At 47.1% G+C, this 23,255-nt stretch overlaps 1 protein-coding gene across 2 annotated transcripts; it reads right to left on the bottom strand.

The window, feature by feature from the left end:
- Nucleotides 1-22,862, bottom strand: FBXO31 (F-box protein 31). Of its 2 annotated transcripts, XM_059824792.1 has the most exons (10): nucleotides 22,481-22,862; nucleotides 14,796-14,867; nucleotides 12,217-12,303; nucleotides 7,625-7,701; nucleotides 6,095-6,262; nucleotides 5,286-5,360; nucleotides 3,481-3,590; nucleotides 2,584-2,737; nucleotides 1,574-1,938; nucleotides 1-398 (listed from the first exon to the last, which is right to left on the bottom strand). In XM_059824792.1, exons 1-10 carry the CDS (start codon nucleotides 22,860-22,862, stop codon nucleotides 176-178), a joined length of 1,713 nt encoding a protein of 570 aa, XP_059680775.1. In that variant the 3' UTR covers nucleotides 1-175. The 2 variants fall into 2 exon arrangements, with proteins under 2 accessions (XP_059680775.1, XP_059680776.1); XM_059824793.1 differs by lacking the exon at nucleotides 12,217-12,303.
- Nucleotides 22,863-23,255: the final 393 nt, after the last annotated feature.

Raw genomic sequence — 23,255 nt, forward strand, 5'->3', positions numbered from 1 at the left:
GAAAGGGTAGTCATGGATATTTTAACCGGGATGTGTACCTTTGGGGTAAAAAGGCTTTATTAAAAGTGCATGCTTTTATTCAGAGGTACCGAGAGCAAGGAATCCCCATCCCAGCCCTGGCTGGGGAGTGCAGCAGCCTTTGCAACCCCTAGCCCTGTCCATCACAAATCACCCATCAAGTAGCCAGCGACTGAATGTTCTTCAGCATTTCATCAAAAGCCTCACGGGAAGGCGCTTCGGCGTTCTGGAAGGAGACCTTGATACGGCTGTAGAGACTGAAGGACTTCAGCTCCAGCCAGATGAATCCAAAGCGATCGTCATCAAAGAGAACAAAAACACCTGGTGTTCGCTCGGGGCTGGTGAAACCGTGCCCAGCAATTAGCCCCGTCCCATAAAAACTGCAAGGAGAGAAGAATAGCAAAAAAGATGTGAGAATAGCCATAATTACCCAGCTTTTAATAAAAAAAAACCACACATGAAACTATGATCAAGCCATTGTCAAACACACTGCCAGGTGCTACAGAACAGGGAGTTTTACATTCAGTCTGTTCTTCACAGAGCACAAAACACTGTTGATACCATTTTAAGAAAAGAAACTCTCCATTGCTATTTGGAGGTTGCTGCTTTTGGCTATGCTAATTAGCACCTGTACACCAAGGCTGAATTTTTCTGTAGTTCAGCCCAGTAATCCATGTGAGATTTACTTCTGCAACTCAAGGATCAACCCAGACAACCCTCACAGAAAAGAAAAGGCATGTTGAGAGGGTGATCAGAGAGGCAAACCTTGCAACAAAACCTAGGGGAAGGGAGAGAAAGAAAAATCTAAAAAAAGAAAAATCTAACTGGAGCTGGGGAGGAGTAAAGGTCAGCCTAACCTCCAAGCAAGCAGCAGGTGGAGCAGGGTTTTATTCTAACATAACTCGGTTGTGACGGCAGGGGCCTTCGGGGATTAACCAGCTATTGGTAGTTTTTTCCATGAGCACAGATGTTTGGCTAAAGGTCACCTGCCTAAGCCTCAGCTTTTGGGCTCTTTTTCCACACTTCATTTAGTATGCTGCTTCACTGACTCCAGGTCCCATTCAACAAAGCTCTCTGCATACTTGCACCTACTGCTTAGGGTGCTCAGCACCTTCCAGAGCTGACCCCAAGGCACCAGAGGTGAGGGGGGGGTGGAAAACACCCCACAGCCAAGGAACACAAATGACACACACAGAAATGGGAAGTAGCTTGAACAGATCTCTACATATACAAGCTGGGCAGCTCTGGGAAACAAAAGACACACAAAACAAAAGGTGTGTGGGGGTGTAGATACGGGAGAGGCACCAGCTTCAGAAGTAACAGGGTAAAATCTAGCACGGAAGCAGGATGGCAGAAGACAGCGTGGTAAGAAAGAGGGAGCAAACCAGAGCGTGGGAGCTAGGGCAGCAGCGGCAGAAAATCTGAGCACAAGGGGCTGGTAGATCCGCATACAGGTAAAGGGCAAGCAAATACAGAACACGCCTCAAAGACTCCCCTGCTTCCCTTTCAAAAAGTGACTAGCACAACTAAGCTATAAAACCCCTGTCCCTGTTACCAAATTCGGCAGGTCCGGGGATAGTCTTCATTCCTCGATATGACTCCCATGGGCAGCACAAAGGGCTGGGAAGCTGGTGCCTTGTCCTGGGTCGTCCCCTCTGCCCCAGCTGCAGTCTCTTCCCCCTCGGCACCTTCTCCTCCCAGGGGCTTTGCAGCAGGCTGGGAGGCAGCCTGCTGGGAGCGGTCCTCTTCCTCCTGCCGGTGTTCCTCCTCCTGCTCCTCCCGACGCACCTGCTCCTGGACCTCCAGGACGATGCGAGAGAGCTCACTGAAGTCACGAAGGTTCTCGATGTCGGGTAGCTGCAGAGGATGAGCCAGGTCGATCTCCACAGTCTGCTGCCCAGCTGGGATGTTGGGATCTCCCTAGAGACAGGAAGCAACAACACGGCTGCAGAGACAGAGTGCTACAGAGTTCAGACCTGTATCCTCCCCATGTCCACCAGCTGACTTCTACGTAGTTCACCCTATTCTACAGTTAAAAAGTTGGCAACAACAGCAAAAAAACCCACACCCTCAGACCGTGTTAGTTTTTCCCTGAACTGTCTGCGTCACCTCTGCTTTCCCCCAGAAACAGAATTTTAAATCAAAAGCTACAAGCCAGGCTATACTTGGAAGGGTGAAAGAAAGTCAAAGCTGCAAATGCATTCTGTCAGAATCCCTCCCTGCAGAGAGGAAGGAGCTTGCTAGCCTGACTTCCGTGAAGAGCTGCCAACATTTGGTACCCGCTCCTCAGATAGATGCAAGTGATCTCCAGTGACCTGCTACCAGCTACTCACAGAAAGCAGCTGGAAGGGAGAGAAAAGGAAGGGGGAGCCAGGTGGTGTCATGAGAAACTTTGCAGAGCAGGTTCTAGCTACTCTGCACGTGTTAAGATTCACCCAATGCCACCAATCCCCATGAGGAACAGGTTTTGGGGTGGCAACAACTGACTACCTCCCAAACAGAGATCCATGGCATCAAGAAGAAAATACTTTAACAAGCATCTGAGAGAAAGGAAAATGCACTCACGGTGATTTTAGTCCCCTTTGCTTTCTTTCCATGAAAGCTCAACATGACAATCTCCAGCCCATGGCTCCCATACGTTCCCTTGAAGAGACCTGGCTTTATAAGGTCATCAGGGCTGCTAGGAGGGAGGTAGATGCGTCTGTATGTCAAGCAGTTGCTGTGCAAAAAACAAAAGGTTAGAGCGCTTAAGAGAGAATCCCTCGACACAAAGAATGTGTTTGCAGTCTGCTCCTCCAGGCAGCTTTAGGATGTCATCAAGAGAGAGGCGGGATCTGTGTTTTCAGCAATACCAACAAGCTTAACATTTCACATTAGACCTATGCAAGCACTCCCTCCCTTCACTTCTCTCTACCAGTCCTTGTTAGCACGTCAGGAGGCTCCTGCAGCAAGGTCACAGCAAACCTCCTCACTCCCTGGGATTTCCGGAGAACCTAAGAGCAAAGCATATTTAAACATCTGCTACAGCGAGGTGGCTGCTATTAGAAGTTTGGAGTGACAGTTAAAAAGAACCCCAAGTTCTCACGGACTGTCTGACTTCTGCCTAGCACACCACAAAGCATATTGCTTACTAACATGGATAATAAGCAGATAGCTCCTTGGGATCACGGGTATTTGTTCTGTCTTCAAATTAAACACAGTTAAATGACTCAAAACCATCTTCCTGTGCATAGTTACTGTAAAGAACTTGGAACCTTATTATTACTGCTGTCATCACAGCTCATCTCTCTGTACAACTGGAAAGCACTGTGCTTCACCGTATCTTTGCACGGAGCCTGCAGAGACAGAACGTTCCTCTGGCTGTTAAAGCCCATTGCAAGCACCCCATCTTTGGAACAAATGATCCAATGTGCTCTTGAAGTTGCAGCAGCCTCAATACCTAGAAAGAGCTGGTGCCCTTACTCATATTGGCTGGTGTAGATGAACTTCATCAAGATGAGCTCTTGCATGTGTTCATGGAAGATGTCTTCCAGAGTCCGACCCCATTCTTCCCTTAGCCACGTCCGGAATTCCTGCAACACAAGATGAGAAAAGGGGGAAGATAAAGGCATTTCATTTGCGACCCCAACATGACTTCACCTCGTCAGCATGATTCACTGGCAGAGCCACAGAGAGGGCATATGCTCTGCCAAAGACAGAGGATCACAGCTGGATTCAGGAACAAGCACATGTTGCTACAGAGCTGGCTTGGAAATATGCTTAACAAGTAGTGATAGTGGTAACTGCCCTATACTTGCCAGGCTCCACACAATAAATAAATCACAGGTAGAACCAATATGCCTCCTCAGAATAAAAGCATAAGCATCACCTGCTACTGCAACTACTGTTCTACTGTAGTAGATCCAATCTACTACTTCTTTACGTCCTGACTTACCTTGCAGTAACTCATTTGCATGCCCATAAGCTGACTCCTGTGCCCTATCCTGGCACGTTAAACATAAAAGAGGAAGCTTTTGAAAGACACTGAAGATTTGGGAGGTTAAATCCTGCTGATTTAATACTGATGCATCTAAATCCAAAGGGTGCTTTGAAAACATGTCTTGAAGTACCTCTACAGCAGCTCTGACAAGTTAATACCCTACCATGAGTTAGCATGGTAACAGCTTACACTAAGATTGCAGCCTACCAAGTGATATTCCAAACCTGCTTGCTTTATCTTCTAAAGCCAGATCCTCCAATTACCATAATGCCACACACACTTAACGCAGTACTTTGAAAGTATTAAAGCATTTCTCATCTGCTACAGAACCAGAAAATGCTTAACTAAACCTTTCACCCAGCTGTTTCCCATTAGTAGACAGACATTTTAAAGCATTTGTTAGAAGTGACTGAAGTATCAGATTTGTCATGTTTAACTAGCTGGCAGCAAACACCACTACCTGGAACAGGTATTAGCTGAAGGTTTTCATCCTGACATTGATACCAGCACCTTAAAACATGTAGTTTGAGTCGGGAATCTGCCTTGCTTGGTATAGCTGACGCAGACACGGGATAAACAACCAAATGAAGCTTTTAATCCCTCGACCAAGATGACAAGCAGGTATTCAAACGCAGCTGGTACTCAATATTAGGCCTGTGTATGAAAGATCTTAATTATACAGACAGCAGTAACATAGAGATCAGTGTCTGGGCAGGGCTGCATGGAGTACAATGCATGCTGCTGTCTTTCTTTGGACAGACCTGCTGTCGAACAGGAATGGTGTCACACCACATGAAGAAAATGGGTGCTGGGGTTCAAAGACCACCTTGCTACACAGAACTGCCTAAAAACAGCTTTCTGCTCAACAGGATGGACATAACAGCCTACTCCAACACCCTGCTACGCACTGAGGTAAGGCACAGGGTCTCCACGCAGACACTGTGCAGGTGTAACACTGAATTGATCCCATATACTGGATACTTAAACCGCACCTTGGCAAGTACAGAAGAGGATCCCCAAGATCCTGCAATTCTTCAAATATGGCCACTTGAAGTTTTGATTGAAGTCACTGATCAATTCTACTCACTTAAAAAAGATCGTAGTAAATCAGCCAGAGGCTAACAGCCTGGGTTTTCATGTATGTTCAGATACACAGAAATTGGAAGACAGAAGACCACCTCCCAGACCCCAACATTCGCCAAGAGCTTAGGTAAGGCAGCAATGCTGCATCTTCAGAAAAAGGACATACAAGCAGCCTTAATCCAGACTCTTGGCAAAGCACTCTTACCTCTTGCCTTCCCCCTGACATCCGATGGTGATCTGTCTGGTTGCATTTCGTGGAGAACTCATCCTTCTTTACAATCTGTAGTTACCATGAAGGAGAATTTAACAGGTTAGAGACCTGATTAGAGATGCCTAGGATGATGTAACTATGACTGCTTTGAGTAAATGCTTTACACAACATGTGGCACTGAATTTGCTACAACAGAGAAATCACTAAGCGGTAGCGAGTGCATCAGCTACAGAATAGACAAATAAAAGCAACAAAACTGTACTGCATTCTAATGAAAGATACTTGTTTTAAGTTGCTTCTCTAGTTGAGCTTCCTTCTTCAAAGAAAAGGAAACAACCTCTCAGGAAGCTTTTCAAAGCATCCAATGTACTGAATGGATGCTACATCACCTTCTCAAGGTCTCATCTTAGAGAGCGCTGTAAAACAGAACAGGTCTGTGTGTCTGTTTGGACACACTCACCAGCTGCACAAAGCCATTTTGTGTATCATTTCCCCCAGCTTGTCCATATACGGGTGCTCCCACCCTCCCACCCTGTTCCAGCTCAACAGAAGACAGTACAACAGCCTTGCTGTACTATTGCCAGTAAAGAAATTCAGAGCGGGGAACAGCTCACACAACTTGTCAGACACATAATAAGCGTAAAGCTGGCATACACACATGCAATAAGGTGGTGAAAGCCACCTCCCTTAAATAAAATTCTCATACAATTTTTTAATGAATCCATTTCCAGAGCCAATGTGCATGCACGCACACACACATCGCACCTAGGACAGATGATGCTGAAAGTGCTAGAGGAGCTCACCTGGATATGGCCGTTATGAGGTCCCTTATGACCATACATACACTCAACCGTTGCACATTTCCTCTCCATGAGATGAATCCTGAAGAGAGGTTTGAATCTCATGGGATCATCAACATGAGGGTCATGAGGTGGCAAGTACATCCACCCGATGATGAATAAGCCGTCTACCTGCAGAGGGATGGAAGACAAAGCATACCAGATCAGCCTGGCATGCTTTCTGTTGAGTTTGCAGCAAACAACTCTGGGGCCTACTCTGCAAGAGGGCAGGAGCTGTAGAACAGCTTGCTGCATTTCCAAACTGCTTTCCAGCAATTAAACCAGACCATATGCACTCACAGCACACCCTTGGTGAAGAGGGAGAGGGTTTCTTTACAAGGCTTTCTGCACCACTGGAAAACGATCAGGCTGTTATTACTGCAAACGACTTTGTGACGGATGCTTGGTGTGCAGGATCCAGAGGGAGAGACTGCACTGAAGAGACCACACAGCTAGTCAAGCTCTAATTGGTTTGAGAGCTCATGCTGGCAGATACTCGAATAGACGAATTCTGCTTCTCATGATTATCTGCGCCTTTTGGACAAGGAATTATTTGGCTCTATTACTCACAGACAGCACAGGAAGCAACAATCTCCTCTGCTGAGAGGTACAAGTGCCAGCCCTCTTCCTGCACACCTAACAGAATCCTTCCCCTCAAGCCCTGCAATTCCAGAGAAAGGATATTTTCTAAACAGAGAGATCTGAGACAAAAGCAGAGCAGCACCACAGAGGCACACTTGTCTTTATAAGGCCATGGTATCGTGTAAGTATTGGTGCACTTGGATGCACTTTTATACCAGTCCATGGAACAAAATCTTGCAAAACCCAAAGGCCTCGTAATTTGCTACGCTTCCACCTGTCAGCTATTGAACCTCGGTGCAAAGAACAAGGGCTTCAGGCAAACTTCTGGCCCAGCTCTCACCAATACAGAGTCAGATATTGTTCATTAACTGCTCTCCCCAGCAGCACAAGAGCTGCCAGACTCCACGGGTCTTGCACCAGTATCCCCACATCTGATGCATTAGTCTTAGACATGGCTGGTGAAAAGTAAGGCAAACTACAGGAAGGAGAGGTGCATGAACACAAGTGAAAAACCCTTTGCAAAAAGTGCAGCTGCGTGCAAAGATAATGTAGTAAGCGATGGGCCAGTGCTGAAACCTCTGCTGTAGTCGATGCACATAAATGGACTCCTGGGCCAGCCACTGGAGAATCAGCATTAAACTCTAAATCAAGCCTTTCCCTGAAACATTGCTCATGTTTTCTGTGTGCTCCTGTGGCTGTTTGGAGTACAGCTGAAAAACAAGAGGACTGTCTGGAGAAAGGTGGTGATGGTGAAAAGATCCAAGAAGCAAACCTCTGGGACCCAAATCACTTGCCTGAGGGCTGATTGTTCAGTCTTCTCAATAGCACGAAGATGGCAACCAGGTCTAGAAAGCGGTATACAAAAGACTCTGTCCTCAACATCACAGCCCCCAGAAGGAGGTACTCACTCACCACCACGTTCAGCAGTCCCCCATAGGGCCCGATGTCCGGCTGCCATAATCCCAGGATGTGTCGGTATCGGTGCAGCACTAGGGAACAGCAAGACACTGAAGTGAGCACATCAAGCTAAGGAATTGGGATTTTGGGAGAAGAAAGAAAAAGGAAGACTTGCTACCAGACTGCACACAACACTGACCAATACCACCCACAACTGCCTTTACTGAAGAAGGGAAAACCGGTTACACCCAACCACAGCCAGGCAGTTCTGAACTGAGGCCTCCCATGAGCTCACACAGATTTATCTCATTCTCTGCAGCCCTGCTCCTGGCCCGGTGCAGGGGCAGGAGTTAGTTTCCACAACTTTACACAACCAGATACCTCACCAGGAATTTTCAGAAAACTTTTGCAACACGGTCCCATTAATGCAAATCACATGATATACCCAGAGGTAAAAACAAATAAAGTATCTGCCATCTCCAGTTACCAAAAATGTACTTGATGCCTCAGACTGCAAAGCAACATAAAATAAGGAAGGGCAGAAAGGCAGTAAGGACCAGGGAAATTTGAATATTTTGAAAGAATTTCCCTGCCTTATATAGACAAACTTGTCTCCAAAGTTAAGCATCCTTAAAAACAGCCACTGAGAGAGCACGGGCAAAGCGCACAGACCACACCAGCTCAGGAGATCTGGTGGTGTTACCAGGTCAGTAACGGCCTTAAAAATTCTAAGTAAGCAGCTATATTTCAGCAGTGCCCAAAAGCTGCTTCAAAGTCCCCCTCAAAGCCTACTGCAGCAGGTGAGGCTTCTCCATTTCTCATCTCAGAGCTAGGTGCACTTTCAATCCCACCAAAATTGAAGGACAAGTAGGAACATTTTCAGCAAGCAGGAGAAAATGCCTGTTACAGAACGATCTTAACAAACCTCCTCTCTCGAGGAAAGCTTAGAGATGCTACTTGCCTCCAGTCCTCACAAAGTCAGCTGTTAATTTTGTCCATATAATTTCCTGACATGACCAGTAACCTTCATGTGAAGACATTACACACAATCTGGCATTTTGGGCAGGAACAACAAGGTGCAGATTATTTCTATGAAGATGGCAAGAAGATACTACACTTGCCTTACAATGATGTTCATGGCCAACTCAGAAGGCCACAATAACCCATTTTAACCTACAGGACTGGCTTGAATAATGTTTTTTGCTTTGCATAAATTTATAGGAAGAATTGTGTTTCAGTGCAGCTGTTACAACAGCTTTGTTTCATTAACTACTTAAGATAGCAAGAACTATAGGAGTGTTTTTATTATACCAAAGCAGAGAACTTCCACAGAGGTTTAGGACAGCAGGGAGGGTTGTCCAGAGCTGCTGCCAACTGGCCTGGAGGAGCCTTTTTCCTGTGCAGTAAACAATATAAGATTGATGGCCTGGTTTCACCCAGTGAACTGAGTGCAGCACAAACAGCACTAAGGCAAGCAAGCAAACCACATTCCCAGTCGTCTCGTCTCAGTGCAGTAATTACATATTAATAAATGGTATGTGCATAAGCCGCTCCACCCACCACAACCTTCCTTCTACCCTGTCTGGCATGGAGCTTATAAAACCCAGCTTTTTTTATGTTTAGGACAGAAAACTTGACGCTAAGCTATCCAAGAGTGATGAGGATGTCCCTTGTTCTCCCCCAGCTCCTGTCTGAAGCACTCTCAGAGCTGTAGCTACAATCAATGGACTTTTCAGCAGCCGAAAAAGTATCTGCTTGACAAGACAAGCCCTTCCACTCCAAGACACATGCCTGTCGAGGGCAGTTTGTGTGCTCACTTTGAGTAAACAGCCGGCTCCAGCTGCAGCTCAGTTTGCCAGGAGCCATGGCAGTTCAGGATACGTGGCTGAGTCACAGACAGAGCCTGCTTCACCATCTGCCCCAACCACCTGGAAACCTGTGGCTGCAAAGGAGGGAGGAGGCCAAAAAATCCCATTCACCTCCAGAAGAATCCTACCCACTGGATAGCAGCTTCTGTGCTTAGCTTGCACCACTACCATGGGCAGCTCTTCTTTTTTAATTTTTTAAAACCCCAGCTGTTTGGCACCATAGAATTCTCCAGATGAGCTGAAGGGAAACAGGCTGCAATGTGAGCAGTGCTTCACCCGGCCTCACCCTCCCTACACACCAACGCCCACGGCAAGGACACCTTAATGGACAAGTCATCTTCCTCACTTGCTCAGGGTGCCATGGACGACTCCTCCTGTTCTTTCAGGAAAGGAAGTTACTAGGGAAAATGCTGGTACTTGGCCAAAGGCCCAAACGAGTCTCAAAGCAAAAGCACAGCTCCATTTTCAGGCCTGGGGTGTCTCTGGGCTCCAGTGAGCCAGCAGCTATATTCATTGCGGGAAAAACCTAATGAATTCCAGCTCTGTCTCTCCCTGGCAGGAGACAGGATGGATCTGATTGTTTCTCTCCCTGCTCCTCAAAAGAGAACAGCGCTTGGTTCTTTCTCCGAGGTTTTCCTTTGCTATGCACACTGCCTATTTTTCTCAATCGTGAAGAAGCCTATATGAATTCCTGAGCCCACATCCTGCCAAATGGAGCAAAAATACGTTCACTGGATGCTTCAATACAACCACCACCCAGCCTGGATATTGCCCACGTTGCCACAAGCAGTCCTGCACACTCTTCAGATGGAAAGGCAACTTGAATCCATCTAGGGATGAGCCAGGAAAAGCAGTGAATGCCCAAGCTCCCACCAACAGAAGGCTGCCCGGGAAAGGTCTAATGCCTGCGGCTCTTCGTTAGAGTTAGACACAGGACAAGGAAGTGACACTGAGCAAATGCATGGCGATTCAAGCAAGCATCACAGCACTGGCACGCCACAGACATCATAGGTAAGAACAGACAAGTTACAACCCCAGAATGGGTTACTGAAACAGGAGGAGAGCAGATGCTTTCAGATGTTACTGTTGTAACTAAATCTTATTTCATTACCTGTGTCCAGCTTGGAGGGCACAGGCAGAGAAATGCAAAAACCTAACGTGGGAGCTTTCAGTGAAATCTGCATCCTTAAAAGCAGAGGTAGCTCACTTTGAGTGGAAAAGACCTGACTCACTGCAACTCTCTTGGACTCTCAGGATACAGCAAGGTATCTATAAGCAAAATGAGTTGGAACAATGTAAGCAGTTACTGCCCTCCAGCTGGTGATGACTGACCTGCTAGTGGGAAGAGCCAAGTGTCAGCCAGGCTAGCTTAAAACCCTGGGGAAAGTGATCTGAGCTGACCTGGCTAATGCCGTGTGAATATGAATTAGGGAGCGCTCACATGGTAAATCCCGACAACACGGTCTTAATACACAGGACAGGAAAAAAGGGGAAATGGGCAATCGCATCTTAAACCACACTGGCTGCTCCCCAAGTAATACAACACACCTCTGGAGAAAAGGGGCACAAGACATCAGAAGTTTGGGGCAGCAGGTGAAGCATTAACAACTGAAGGAACCACACAAAATGCTATTTGAGAGCCGCCACAAACGGCACGTTTCGAGCAAACACCCAGGTAGCAATCTACAAAGGAATCCCTCGTCCTGCGGGGCATCTTGGACATGCCTCTCCTTCCCATCCAGCTCCAGAACAAGGCTGGTGTTGACAGGCAGGACTGTCAAAACATAAAACTTTCTACCGATGCCTGCTGTAGCACTGCTGCTGCTTGTCTGTCATGACTCACATTAAAGACACCTTCTTCTCTGTGTGGCCCATGTTCGACTGCTTTCTTTAGCACAGGTAAGTCTGCAGCGTCCACTCCACTCATGAGCGTGTGCAAAAAACTACATTCCCAAGCACCAGTGAGTTAGGCACTTGAGTCTGCAAAACTCTGCAGACCCAAAGGAGCATTAGAGACAGCTCAACACCCCCTCCAAATACCATGCAGGAATGGCTTCCTTAATTGAGGTAAACTAATCAGTACTTCCCCCCAACTCCTGCCCAACAGTGAGCACTAAAACTCCAATGTTTTACTATTCTTCTCTCAACACAACACCAGGAGGGAAAGAACAGTTTACCCAGAGCAATTTCTTGACTGAGGAAGGCAAATCACAACCTCTGAAACACCAGCAGAATGTTTCTTAGAGATGGTGGTCAAATGGATTCACTGTGCAGGGAGGGAATTACTATGGGAACCCTCAGCATTTTTCACTGAAGGCAGCTCATCCGGATCAAGACAAAGCTTTTTGCAAGTCCAGAGCTTATTCAAACTTGCTTTTGGGAGCCCTCACTAGGGTATCTGAGTGCTTCCTTCTAAGAGAGGAGCAATCCATGAAGAGCAGAGTGAGGGCTCCCCTACTGCGAACAGGGATCCTCCTTTTTGCACCCAGTCAGGACAATTTTCTAACTCAAAGCACTTCAAAAGGAGACCAACATACCTCACTGCCTGCCCTACTCGCACTGTCACGCTAAAGGGTCAGAATACTCCACTAACGCGCAACAGCAAGAACTGACTAACTGGCACCCTCTGTACTATCCCAAGGTCCACCCCAAAATTATTTGCTGAAAGCAACGTCACACTCCATGCAGCATCTTGTGTGTGCTTAGTGCAGGAAGCATCAATCAGCAGGAGGTACGTACGGCAGGTGTAAACATCTCTGTACTCCATGTGCTCGTAGTCGGGAAGGATTTTCATAAAACGCCCCGACTTCACTCGCGGGTTTATACCTGAACAGACACAGCAGGGTAAGTACCAGCCAACTCTGCTCCACTGTAACCAGCACGTAACAGTACGATGAATCCGGATCGACCACACAGGAAAGTCAAACTCTCTTTTGACTTTTACTTCCAGTTGCGGTGCACCATTTGTTTCCATCAGCCCCAGTCTCAGGTATACTCGGTTAGGAGGATTACTCACACAGAACTTGGCATGTTCAAGATTCCCATGGACAGTATTTACAAATGGCACCCAGTGAATTTAAAGTGGAATCACAGTCCCCCTCAAACTCTGTAGTTCGACTATAACGAGCACCGCCATCTCAAGACAACCACTTAGGCCAAGTAACTACATGAACAGTAGCCCAGGCCTTGGATTAGTTATGCTTTCTAGCACTTAAGCTCAGTTCCCCATTTCCCACACTACGTCTTAACAGAAGCACATTCAGTGGACAGAAAAATGCACGTGAGTCCCGCCAGTAGCCCCAAATTAACTCTTCTGCAATTAAAGTTTATGGGACAGTAGAAAAAATGGGGTCACACCACCAGGAAACTGTTCCATAAGTGTTTGCAACGGGGCAAACTGTTGAATCTGAGCAGGAGAGCTAAGATGGTGCAACCCTGGAAGCCAGAGATGCTGCCAAGCTTTCTGACTTCAGAGTTACCATTGCTAGTTAGGATTGCTGAATGGATATGGACACAGTCCTTATTCAGAAGTGCAATAAAGTCTATCACAGAGGTGCTTCTCACATGTCAAGTGTGACTCTGCCAATGGATGCTATGGATTCAGAAACTGCTTTGGTACAAAGGAAGACTGGAAACATAACGTGTAAGACAGATCTATTGAGGGCTATTAAACCAACAAACCGCATTAGACTCTGGAAATGCCCCAACCTGACAACAGTCAGAAGCTGGGAGAGTACTTAGGAAAGTATCGCATAGGCTTGCCCTCTTCTCAGTCTTCCCTGGGTGACTGCTCATAGCCACAGCTGCGAGATACAGTACTGGGCTAGAGCGAGACCATTGTTCTGAGCCAGTAAGGGCATTTTTACATATAACGTGTGTATAAAAAGCACTCTAAGTATCACTGTAATAAATCTGAACCACGGAACTACTGTAGTGGAAAAAGCCTACAACTCATGAAGAGATGTTCTGCCATTTAAGACTGGCAATGCAGAATTAAGATCCAATGCAGTATGTACAGTATGGCTGTTACCACATCAGCATCATACAGAGGTACAGGATCGAATGGGAAGTAAGCGAGACCTCAAGTGCTAACAAGACTTCTCTGTGGACATCTAAGGGCATGGCTCAGCATCACTCAGCCCTCCCCACCCATGAAAATTAGGCAGTTCCAGTCCTAGCGCACAAATAGGTAAAGAGGGACACTAGGTGATGACATAATTTGCCCATGGATGCTCAGCAAGTCTATTACAGATGGGATTAAAACCCTTCTACCTGTTATTTTTTCCAGCATTAAGATCAATGCCTGAGGTCATCAATGCTTCAAGGTTCAGCAAATAGAGTACTGAGCAAATAGAGTACAAATAAAGCTGAGCCAGATTTTGGACCTGCAGCAAAGCCTACAGAGACCTCTCATGACTGTAACTTGGGACAATTACAGCTTTTGTTTCATAAAGCAGGACCTTATTTGAACAGCCAGAAGCCATAGTTCATGTGCCGGAGATTAAACACTGTTCTTTATCCTACGGACCACAGGTCCCTTACAAAATTTGTGGTGGGGAACCGAGACAACACAGCCTGGCAGTGCTGGTATGGGAGCTCCTGGGGGCTTCGCAAGGCTCTGTGAGCAACCAGCTCAGCTTCTGACTGCAAAGGGCAAGGTTTGGTGACAGGGGAGGCAGCCTCGCCATTGATCCAGGCCTCCATTCAGTCCTTAGCCTACCTTGGTTTCTCTCCTCTGATGATGCCCCCTCCCCACTCTGAGATATGCATCTACCTTGCAGAAGGCACATTGTGTCTAAGGAGTTGGGGTCCCACTCCCACAGATGTTCCTAAAACACACCGACACCTCGGCAGAGGCCCAGCCCTACGAGGGGCAGCCCAGAGGAATGCTCGTCCCTTTACCTACAGCACTTTCTCACTGTCAGCATGTAACAGCGTCCTTTCACTGAGATCGAGACTTAGCTACATAAGGGCATAGGAAGCCTCCAGCTATGAAAAATATCAGTTAATTCCTTAGCAAGATCTAAAAATGGCAAAACAGGAAAGGATGAAAAACTCTCAATACACTTTATTATAAATTTAAAATACACGCTGTTTTCCTACCAAAGGGCTGGGGACACAGACATACCAATTCTTGGCATCTGCTGAATAGTAAATAAAACCCAAAAAATTTCAACTTCACAGACGAAACCCCTGCCATTAGAAAGTAAATCTGAGTAACTTACATTGTCAAAGTTTAATAAATATTCAACATGTATATGCTTTCAAAATTGGTACTAAGCAAGGACATACAGATCTATATCAGCTTTATCACTTACGTTTGGCATAAACATCGCGACAGGACACTCCTGTGATCTCCAATTTCCGCAAGTTTTCACAGACGCCATATTCTGCAATGACACAGATAATAACGTCAACTCTGGCCCAAAGGTGTTTGCCACCCATGATCTTGATATCTACTGTTTTGAGCAAAAATGAGATCTTATTAGGTGCATTCTTGCAAGCTGCCATATTACTCAGAGAATCTTACTGCTGCTTTGAAGAGGAAACAGAAAAAGAGATGTAATTATATTGCAGTTTGGGAATCTTAAGACATTTTACAAGCAATGCCTGCAACAAACACACCGTAAGGAACACACAAACACAGCAAAGTTACAGATGCTTACACCTAGACCAGAAAGAGTGTGAACTGTGGAAGACGTACTCATTCCAGCTGGGATTGTATGCCCATTTAGATCAAATCATGATTGTGTGTAGTAATTACCTACTCCCACTGAGGCATCCAACAGGGAAAACTGCTTATTAGGATCCTAAAGAAAAGGTCACAGACTTTAGAAAGAATGAAATGGAGACATAAAACAGGCACCAGCATGTACAAATATGGTTACACTTGAAAGCAGATCAGATTGAGATGGGTCTGTTGTATGCTCAAATGCCTTTGATTGCTTACAGAACACCCTGAACACAAAGCAATCCGGAGATCTTAAAGGCAGCTTTGAAGCAGAAAATGAGATTCTCTCATTTCATTTTCAGGAAGTCAATGCTGAACTTCTAAGAAACTTGAAAAAACATAAAAGCAAGTACTAACATCTCAGTGCAAGAAATCCTTAGAAGACCAGAGGGAGGAAATGAGAGGAGGGAGATCCCAAAAAATCATCAGCAACCACAAACACCCTGGTGCAGTGACCCCGTTAGATCTCAGTATGGAAAACTACCCTCCTTGACATCAAAGACATCTATACCACACATCAAACACCAGCTTTCCTTAGCAATACCAAACACCTGCCAGATATTTGATGCAAAAGTGTATCTGTGAAGACCCTGATCAAATCATTAAATATGAAACTTATCCTCGGTTGAGCTTCCTTCAATTAACAATCTACCGTGGCTGCCAAATACCGCTACCTAATGCTGGTAACCTGCTGCAAACTGAGAATTCATTTTTCATATACGAGAAAAGCAGAAGTTTCCCTGAATGAATTCAACCTCCTCCTGTCTATAAATACACTTGTGGTACATGTACATTATGATAAAGCACGTGCAAAGCTTACTGTCAGCCCGCCTATGGGGAATACACATTCTGCGTAACATCACTTTGGGTAAGCAGCAAGTTCAGTAAAGGTAGGAGTGGGCAGAAGGTACAACACACACATTGCCCTTCATTAAAGATGCAGAGGTCAGCGGCAAAGTCCCTGCTGACTTCCGTAGCAAAAGCCAGAGGAAGCTCTAAGCGTTATCAAACACAAGGTGAGATGAGGAAGCACAATTAGCCAGAGAGCAGACAGACGAGCTTGCAGGAAAGTACATCCAGCCCAGCACAAACAAGCTATTTAGCGCTGGGCTACAGCCAGCTCACCAGACACAGCCGTTGCGCAGATTTGTGAAACCAGAGCTCCACTGGAGGCTCGAAATCCAGACCCACCCTGCAGGTCACCCCGTGTCTATCCCTCCTGCCAGACTTTGCAAGGCTTTCAACCACCGGTCTGCATGTGTACACAAGTGTTTAGTAATCACATCAAAGGGATGGAGGGAAAAGTATGTTTCCTCAGCTGACCAGAAAGTTAGAGATCTTTATGACAGAAACAGCGTGGTCATAGCCTGCTGTTTGGAAACAGCCAACTCCTTCCACGTAAACAAATACTCACCTGGCCACAGAATCAGTAAGATGCACACTTTGTGCAGCAGGCATTGCAGCTACACTAAACTCAGTGTCATTGAAGATATTTATACTGCATCAGAAAGGGAGGAGACATGCAGAGGATCCTGCCCAAACGGCATTTCTCCTTGTCGCTCTCTAACAGCGGTACTAGCACAGTGACGTTCTCTCTTCCGCCAGAAGGTGCTGGGTTTTCGCAGAGCGTTTTCCCTAGTAGATCTGTAAATCACTTCGAGTGCAGTCTCAGTGCAGTGCCATGATACAGCCACTACCAGCAGGTATCTTGAAACAACAGGGTGGGTGGGAAGTGATTTGATGTTAAAGCTCTATCCCAAATACATGCAAGTGCCCTTGATAACCTGCACTGAAATTTTATGAAAGCCAAACCACTACTAAAAGGTGCATTTCCTAAGTGTTGTACTTCATTTTTTTTCCTGGAAAGATTCAAAGTTGTCCCAAGTAATAGCAAGCTCCTTTTAAAAAAGAGAAAAATTTAGAATGTTGATATTGCTATTGACATTAGACATCCAAGGCTTATAACGAAGTATTATCAAAGAAAAAACAATCTCATTTTAGCATGCTTTAACACTCATCTCATTTTATGATAACTAGTCCTTACCCTGTTTTTTTCAGCAACCAACTACAAAGAGCCAAAATCCCAGAGTGATGGCTTAACTCCGGGTAAGTGCATCACTTAAGCTCTTCTGACCCATGAGCTGTTAACACCATGATGGCTGCCTGATTGGAAAAAATCAGTCTCTTGGCTCACAGTGACTACAAAAACTCCAAATATTATAAGCAAGAAAGCTGACCATCTCTTTTTAATCCAAAAGACAAGAGGAACGTAAAACAGTAAGTAGAGCTTCAAGATAGAGAAAAATAAAACCGGTAAGGTTTTCTTTACAGAGAATAGAAAGCCTTTTCCAAGAAAGCTTTGAAGGGCTCAAGCTTCCTGGGAAATTCCACCCTGGTGCAAGTGAGTCTATTTTAAGGAAACATATCTCAGTGCAACAGCTCACCGAGTAAAGTATTTTAAGGAGTTAATAGTCACAGAAACTCACACACGAAATTCATACCGTTAGAAAATGGCTACTTAATCCTGCTTCAAAAGCAAGGATGGAAATTGGGTTTAAAGTTCTTACTTGACCAGCTGGAAAGCTTGTTTTATTAGGTTTATAAGGAGTGCTTGAAAGATTTAGCACTGTGTCACTGTGTGTTTGGTGTTTCCATGGTCACATGCACTGGAATTTAAAAGGACTTGGAAAGGCAGTCTCCATTTATTATGAACTGCACTAATACTTTTGCAAGTGTAATTTACTCCCTGGCCTGCCCTCGCCATGTGCTGGCCTAAGCCTCACGTTCACCTCTCCTTTCTACTAGGAGCCGTGTCACACACCTCCCTCTGTGCAGCCTATGCAAGTTTAAAAACAAAACAAAACAAACAAGGCTCTTCAAATCCAGGTAGGGAAGAAGCCTGTACTCCTATCAAAGACCAGATTACTGCTTTTTTCTTTCTTTCTCAGCACGGCAATGCCAGTAAGCAGCTGCAGGCACTGTGTGTGGACATCCGCAGTTCAGAGGAAATTAGGATGTCTGGTTGAGCTTGACACCCTTACCATTGCTAAGTTTCCACTGTGCCCTGACTAATCAAGCCCTCTAATTTTTCCTGGATAAATAAATGTGTGTTTACAAGGCTGTACACAGAACAGAAAGCATAGAAACTTACTGGATTATTTCAGAGACCACAAAAACGGGAGATTCTCAGGCTAGCATCTCCAAAATACCAGGCGGACAAGTTTGGAACTGGCTTCTCGTTTCCAAAGGTTGAACTACCAGATTAAAATACACCAAATACTTTCCCAAACACTTCTCGCAGGGGAAGGCTTGTAGTTACCACCGAGATATTTTGCAGCCACAAGCAAGGAGCTGAGTAAAAGGAGATACGATCCACAAGAAACGAAAGCGTTTGCGGAAACCCTAAAGCAGAAAAGAGGTAGCTTCAGACCTACAGCTTACAAACAGATCTAAGGAAGACTCTCTGAAGGATGGCTACGGCTAGTGAGCACCTGCTGTTAGCAGTGAGAAACAGCAAACCGTTGCCAAGTTGTAGTCTAAAAGCCAAAGAACGTGGTCAGAGATGAAGAAAAGCCCATGATGGTTCACCAAAGAAACACACTATACAATGCTTGAACGTCACATAAAGGGAGATCAGAGCCTTGTGACTTATTAAAACCATCTTCGCATTTACTAGGGTGCAGCACTACAAGAAAGTGTTCCTATTGTGGGAGCAGCTGTACATCAAACTCCTGCGTGGATTCTCCAGAGTCTTGTAAGAGCTGAACTCCATGCGACAGTCCCCTCACTGACCATACACACCAAATTTCCCAGTCTTCTCTCCACAGGTACCTCTTTCTATAAAACTTGCTGAAGGTTAGCAGCTTTAACACCTTGGCTGACATTTTTCAGCAGGTCCAAAAGCTGTTGGAGGTTGTTTTCACAAACAAAAGCCTTTTCATCCAAGTTCTAGATCTGGTTATTCTGAATTACTGGTCTGTTTCCAGGTGTTCTGCTGCACTTGCGCTGTTTTATTTTAAGATGAAAGTGGGTACCATTTAAAACGGACTATCAGGTGTTAATCAAGGTAGGTCACGCCACCAGCCAGGGTGAAAGAGGCTTTAATTCTGCTCCCACTGCAGAGATCAGCAATCTCCTATTTATAGAAAACATGAAAGCGACTGCAATCCTCTCCTTGCCAAAGATGCAATTCAGAGACATTGTTTACCCCAAACAGTTGCAATGATAAAAGGACAACAGCCCTAACAGCCATGCCAGTGTTACACAACTACTTCTGGTTAATCCCAGCACTCTCCCAGTTCACAATCACCAGCAAAAGCCACTCCACTTTCGGGAAGACAAGTCCTCTGGATGCTTGCACTAATCACAACACGTTCTCAAGACTAATCTACAACTGAGTCGGCCAACAGCAGTGCAAGAGCAAGATACCAACGCTCAAGGGATTGAGTGCCCCATCTGACTTGGGCAACAGCCGGGCTTTTCCTTACATTCAGCACTGCTCCTGTCCAAGACAAAGGTAGAAAATGGCTAAAACAAAGCACTGCCACAATCAGCTTCTCTCAGAGAACTGCTCTGTTTAATTTTAGGATTGTCTTTCTTGTCTCTTTACTGTTGCGCATTTCTGAAAACGCAAATAGTTCTGCATGTGCAACCGACACAAAGTTGAAGTCTACCAGTTACTTCCTCAAAGAGCTCAGCTCTGGAACATCATCAGTAGGTTTCAGAGTGAATAAGCCATCAATACAAGGCGTATGCTAGGAGAGGCACACGTGCTCTCACTCTGTTTCTAGGACATGCAGCTTCACAAGACACGTTACTATGCCACGCTTAAACTCATATACAAGCATACACTTAAGAACTGCCCTCAGTTGGGAAGGGGCTTGTTTTTGAAAAAGATTACAAAAAATAATTACATTTTATATTTGACTATCATACAGTCGCCAATATACAGCTATACAGAAATACAGTACAGGATATTCTAAATCTTATATGTGTACCTATATACTAATACTGGATGTTCATATACGTCCTCAGTAGTTGCACTCATCACACAGTTGCATGCTCACATTTGAACACACTCAGTAGCTGAGCGTGTGCAATACATCACTGAAATATATGCAGAGAAATTAACTGCAGAGTAGCTCCATAAATTGGTGACCAATTTTATACTCACGTGTACAAATACTCAAAGTTACAGTACTACCACAAGGGTAACTACTTACCCTGCTGTGTAGAGCAATGCAAAGCACTATGAACAGTGCAAGAAGTCCAGATTAGGAACTGCTTGGAGAACCACGACTGCTGAAAAGATTGCAGTAACAGTTTCATAGATGTAGGAAGTTTTTCAGCCAGGAACCTGACCCTTATCTGTTCAGCACAGCTCACACACCATGCCTTTGGTACAAGATCTACCTCAATCACACCAGCAGTCCACCAGTATGCTCTCTGACAGTGGATGGAGCAGACACATCCGGGAAACAGAAGAAACAGTGTGCAAAAGGAGAAAAAAAATTGGGTTTTACGCAACTCTCACCTTGTAGCTAGCTAAGGGCCTTGAGACAAAAGTGTAGTCTTAATACTTTCCCTTCCTGTCCAGTTTAGCTTTAGCCACACAAAGCCCACCGTTTCTTTAAATTTCAGCTAAGCTTTTGAACACTGCTTTATCTACTGGCAAGAAAATCCAAGGAGCAGTCACGAATTTAATAAATAAATTTATTTTCCCATCAGGCCCAATTTAGTGATTCCTTTACAAGCCAATCTAGCCTATATTTAAAAGTTATATACATTTCTATAGAAACTTTTTGCCAGGATCACGACCTATCAAAATAATTAATCAGTGAAGTTTTGCAAACCATTCATAAAATACACAGACATCCCTGAGGACTCTATGTCAGTAGAGGAGTAGAAGGAAAGAATGTATACCATTTTATTAGTCTGTCTCCAAAAAACAATGTCAAGTTATTGGGACAATGGGATCATCCCATGCTAAACTAAGAAATAAGAATGCTTTGGTATACATTTTCTAGGTACAGCCTTTGTACTGTCCAAGGGTTCTTGGATAGTGCTGATAAGGCATGAATTCATTCCTGCAAGGTTTAATGCGTTTGAACAGATCCCACTGCCTATGGCAGGCAGCCACTGCGACATACCTAAATTCTTCATCCCGATGCCCTCACTGGTATTGAAAACAGAAAACAAACAACAACAAAATATACATGACTTCATATGCTGGCAGCAGATGCACCTGGCAGGATCACACTATGAAGAGAGACAACGAGCACAGCAAGACAGCCCTTGGAGGGTGGGACAGCTGCCGGATTAACAAACAGGGGACAGAGAGCCACACTGATATGAGGAAAAGGACAAAGAGCAAAGAGTAAGAATCGCAACCTAACAAAGCAGGGCCACAGCAACACGGAACTGAGGCTCTACCGAAAATAACGCCCCACGAGCCTTCGCATTAATGCAGCACAGCATCCTTGCAATAAACACTTCCCAGGAAACGCACATGCAAACCAGGAACCCCTCTGAACCTGGCACTGTGCTTCCCGAGACGGAACAGGGATGGATGACCTTACCCAGGCCTGCCCTTCTCCACCCACTCACCAGACCCCAGCGGCTCCCTGCTGCTGCTTTACCTGCTGTGCCTCCCTGGCTCCAGGACCCCCCCAGCTGCACACCCAAGGCCTCCTTTCTTCCCCAGCGCAGCCCCGTTCTGCTGGGCCTGATCATCCCCTTTCCTCGCTGCCTGAAATACCCCATCCTCAGGATTCACCCAAGGACACCCTCCATGGAGGCATCACCTGCCAGGGCCTGGGCCTGGTCCCATCCCCATTCCTCCCCTCCAGCTGCCCCCCCGGGGAACAACCCCAGCGTGATGCCCTTTGCTGGAGCTGCTCACACCTCGCCCCTTTTGCAGCAGGTGCCACCAAGAAGGGACCGTGCCCCAGAAGAGCTGGGATCTGCCCTCTTCTCCACCCTCCGCACACGGAGCCCTGCATGCACCCCTCAGGCCCCTCAACCCGCACCCCCGCAGGCCCCAGCTCGTTCCTGCACCCCCAGACCCCACGCACCACCTCCCTTCTGCATCCCTTTAGGACCCCCACTCCACACCCCCATCACCTCCCCACACCCTCCGGGTCCTCCTGCATCCCCCGGGCCCCCGGCCTTGCACCCCATCTCCTCTCGGCATCCTCCGGGCCCCCCACCCCGCACCCCCCGGGGCCATCTCCTCAGGGCGCCCCCGGCCCCCCACCTCGGGGCGGGCGGTACCTTCGCGGCAGCGCCGCCGCCAGATCGTGTCGGTGCGGAGGATGCGGCGGAAGGTGGTGCAGACGCGGGCCAGGCTGGGCAGGTCGGTACCGGGCAGGGAGCCGAAGATCTGCACCAAGAGCTCGGGGGGCAGCTCCAGGAGGGACAGCGGGGCCCGCCCGGCCGGGCCGGCCTCGGCGGGCTGCGGCACCGGCCGCCCGCCCTCGATGCGCTCCGCCGCCTCCTCGTCCTCCGTGGCGCCGCCGCCGCCCGCCTCCTCGGGGTCGGTGTCGGTGTCGGGCTCGCTGTCGCCGGCACCACCGCGCCGCTGCTCCCGCGCCGCCCCCCGCCGGCGACACCCGCGGGCCGGACCCACCCCGCACAGCCGGGCGCACACCGCCATGGCCGTGGCCGCTCTGACCGACGGGGCGGTGCGCGCCGCCGCCGGGCCCGTCCGCCGCGCGGCGCCGCCAATCAGCGCCGCCCCCGCTGCCTCACCACGCCCCCGCGGCCAACTAACGTTCGGCGGCCGTTATCCCCGCCCCGACACAACCGGCAGCGGGAGGCCGCGCCCGCCGGGGCGGGCTCGCCCCCTAGCGCGCGGGAGGACCGAGCGCCTGGCGGGGGGCCGGTGGAGGGGTGCCCGTGCCCGGTAACGGCCTGCACCGCAGCGCGCTGCCAGGCCCGTGGGGCTCGCCCCTGCCGCCCCGGTCCCGCCCCCGCTGCAACTCGGTTAAAAAAAGTAGATATATTTTCCCTTCCTTCGGAAGCTGCTGCCTGCACGCGGGAGGAGGAA

This window comes from Gavia stellata, chromosome 15, assembly GCF_030936135.1.
Source record: "Gavia stellata isolate bGavSte3 chromosome 15, bGavSte3.hap2, whole genome shotgun sequence".
Lineage (NCBI taxonomy): Eukaryota > Metazoa > Chordata > Aves > Gaviiformes > Gaviidae > Gavia > Gavia stellata.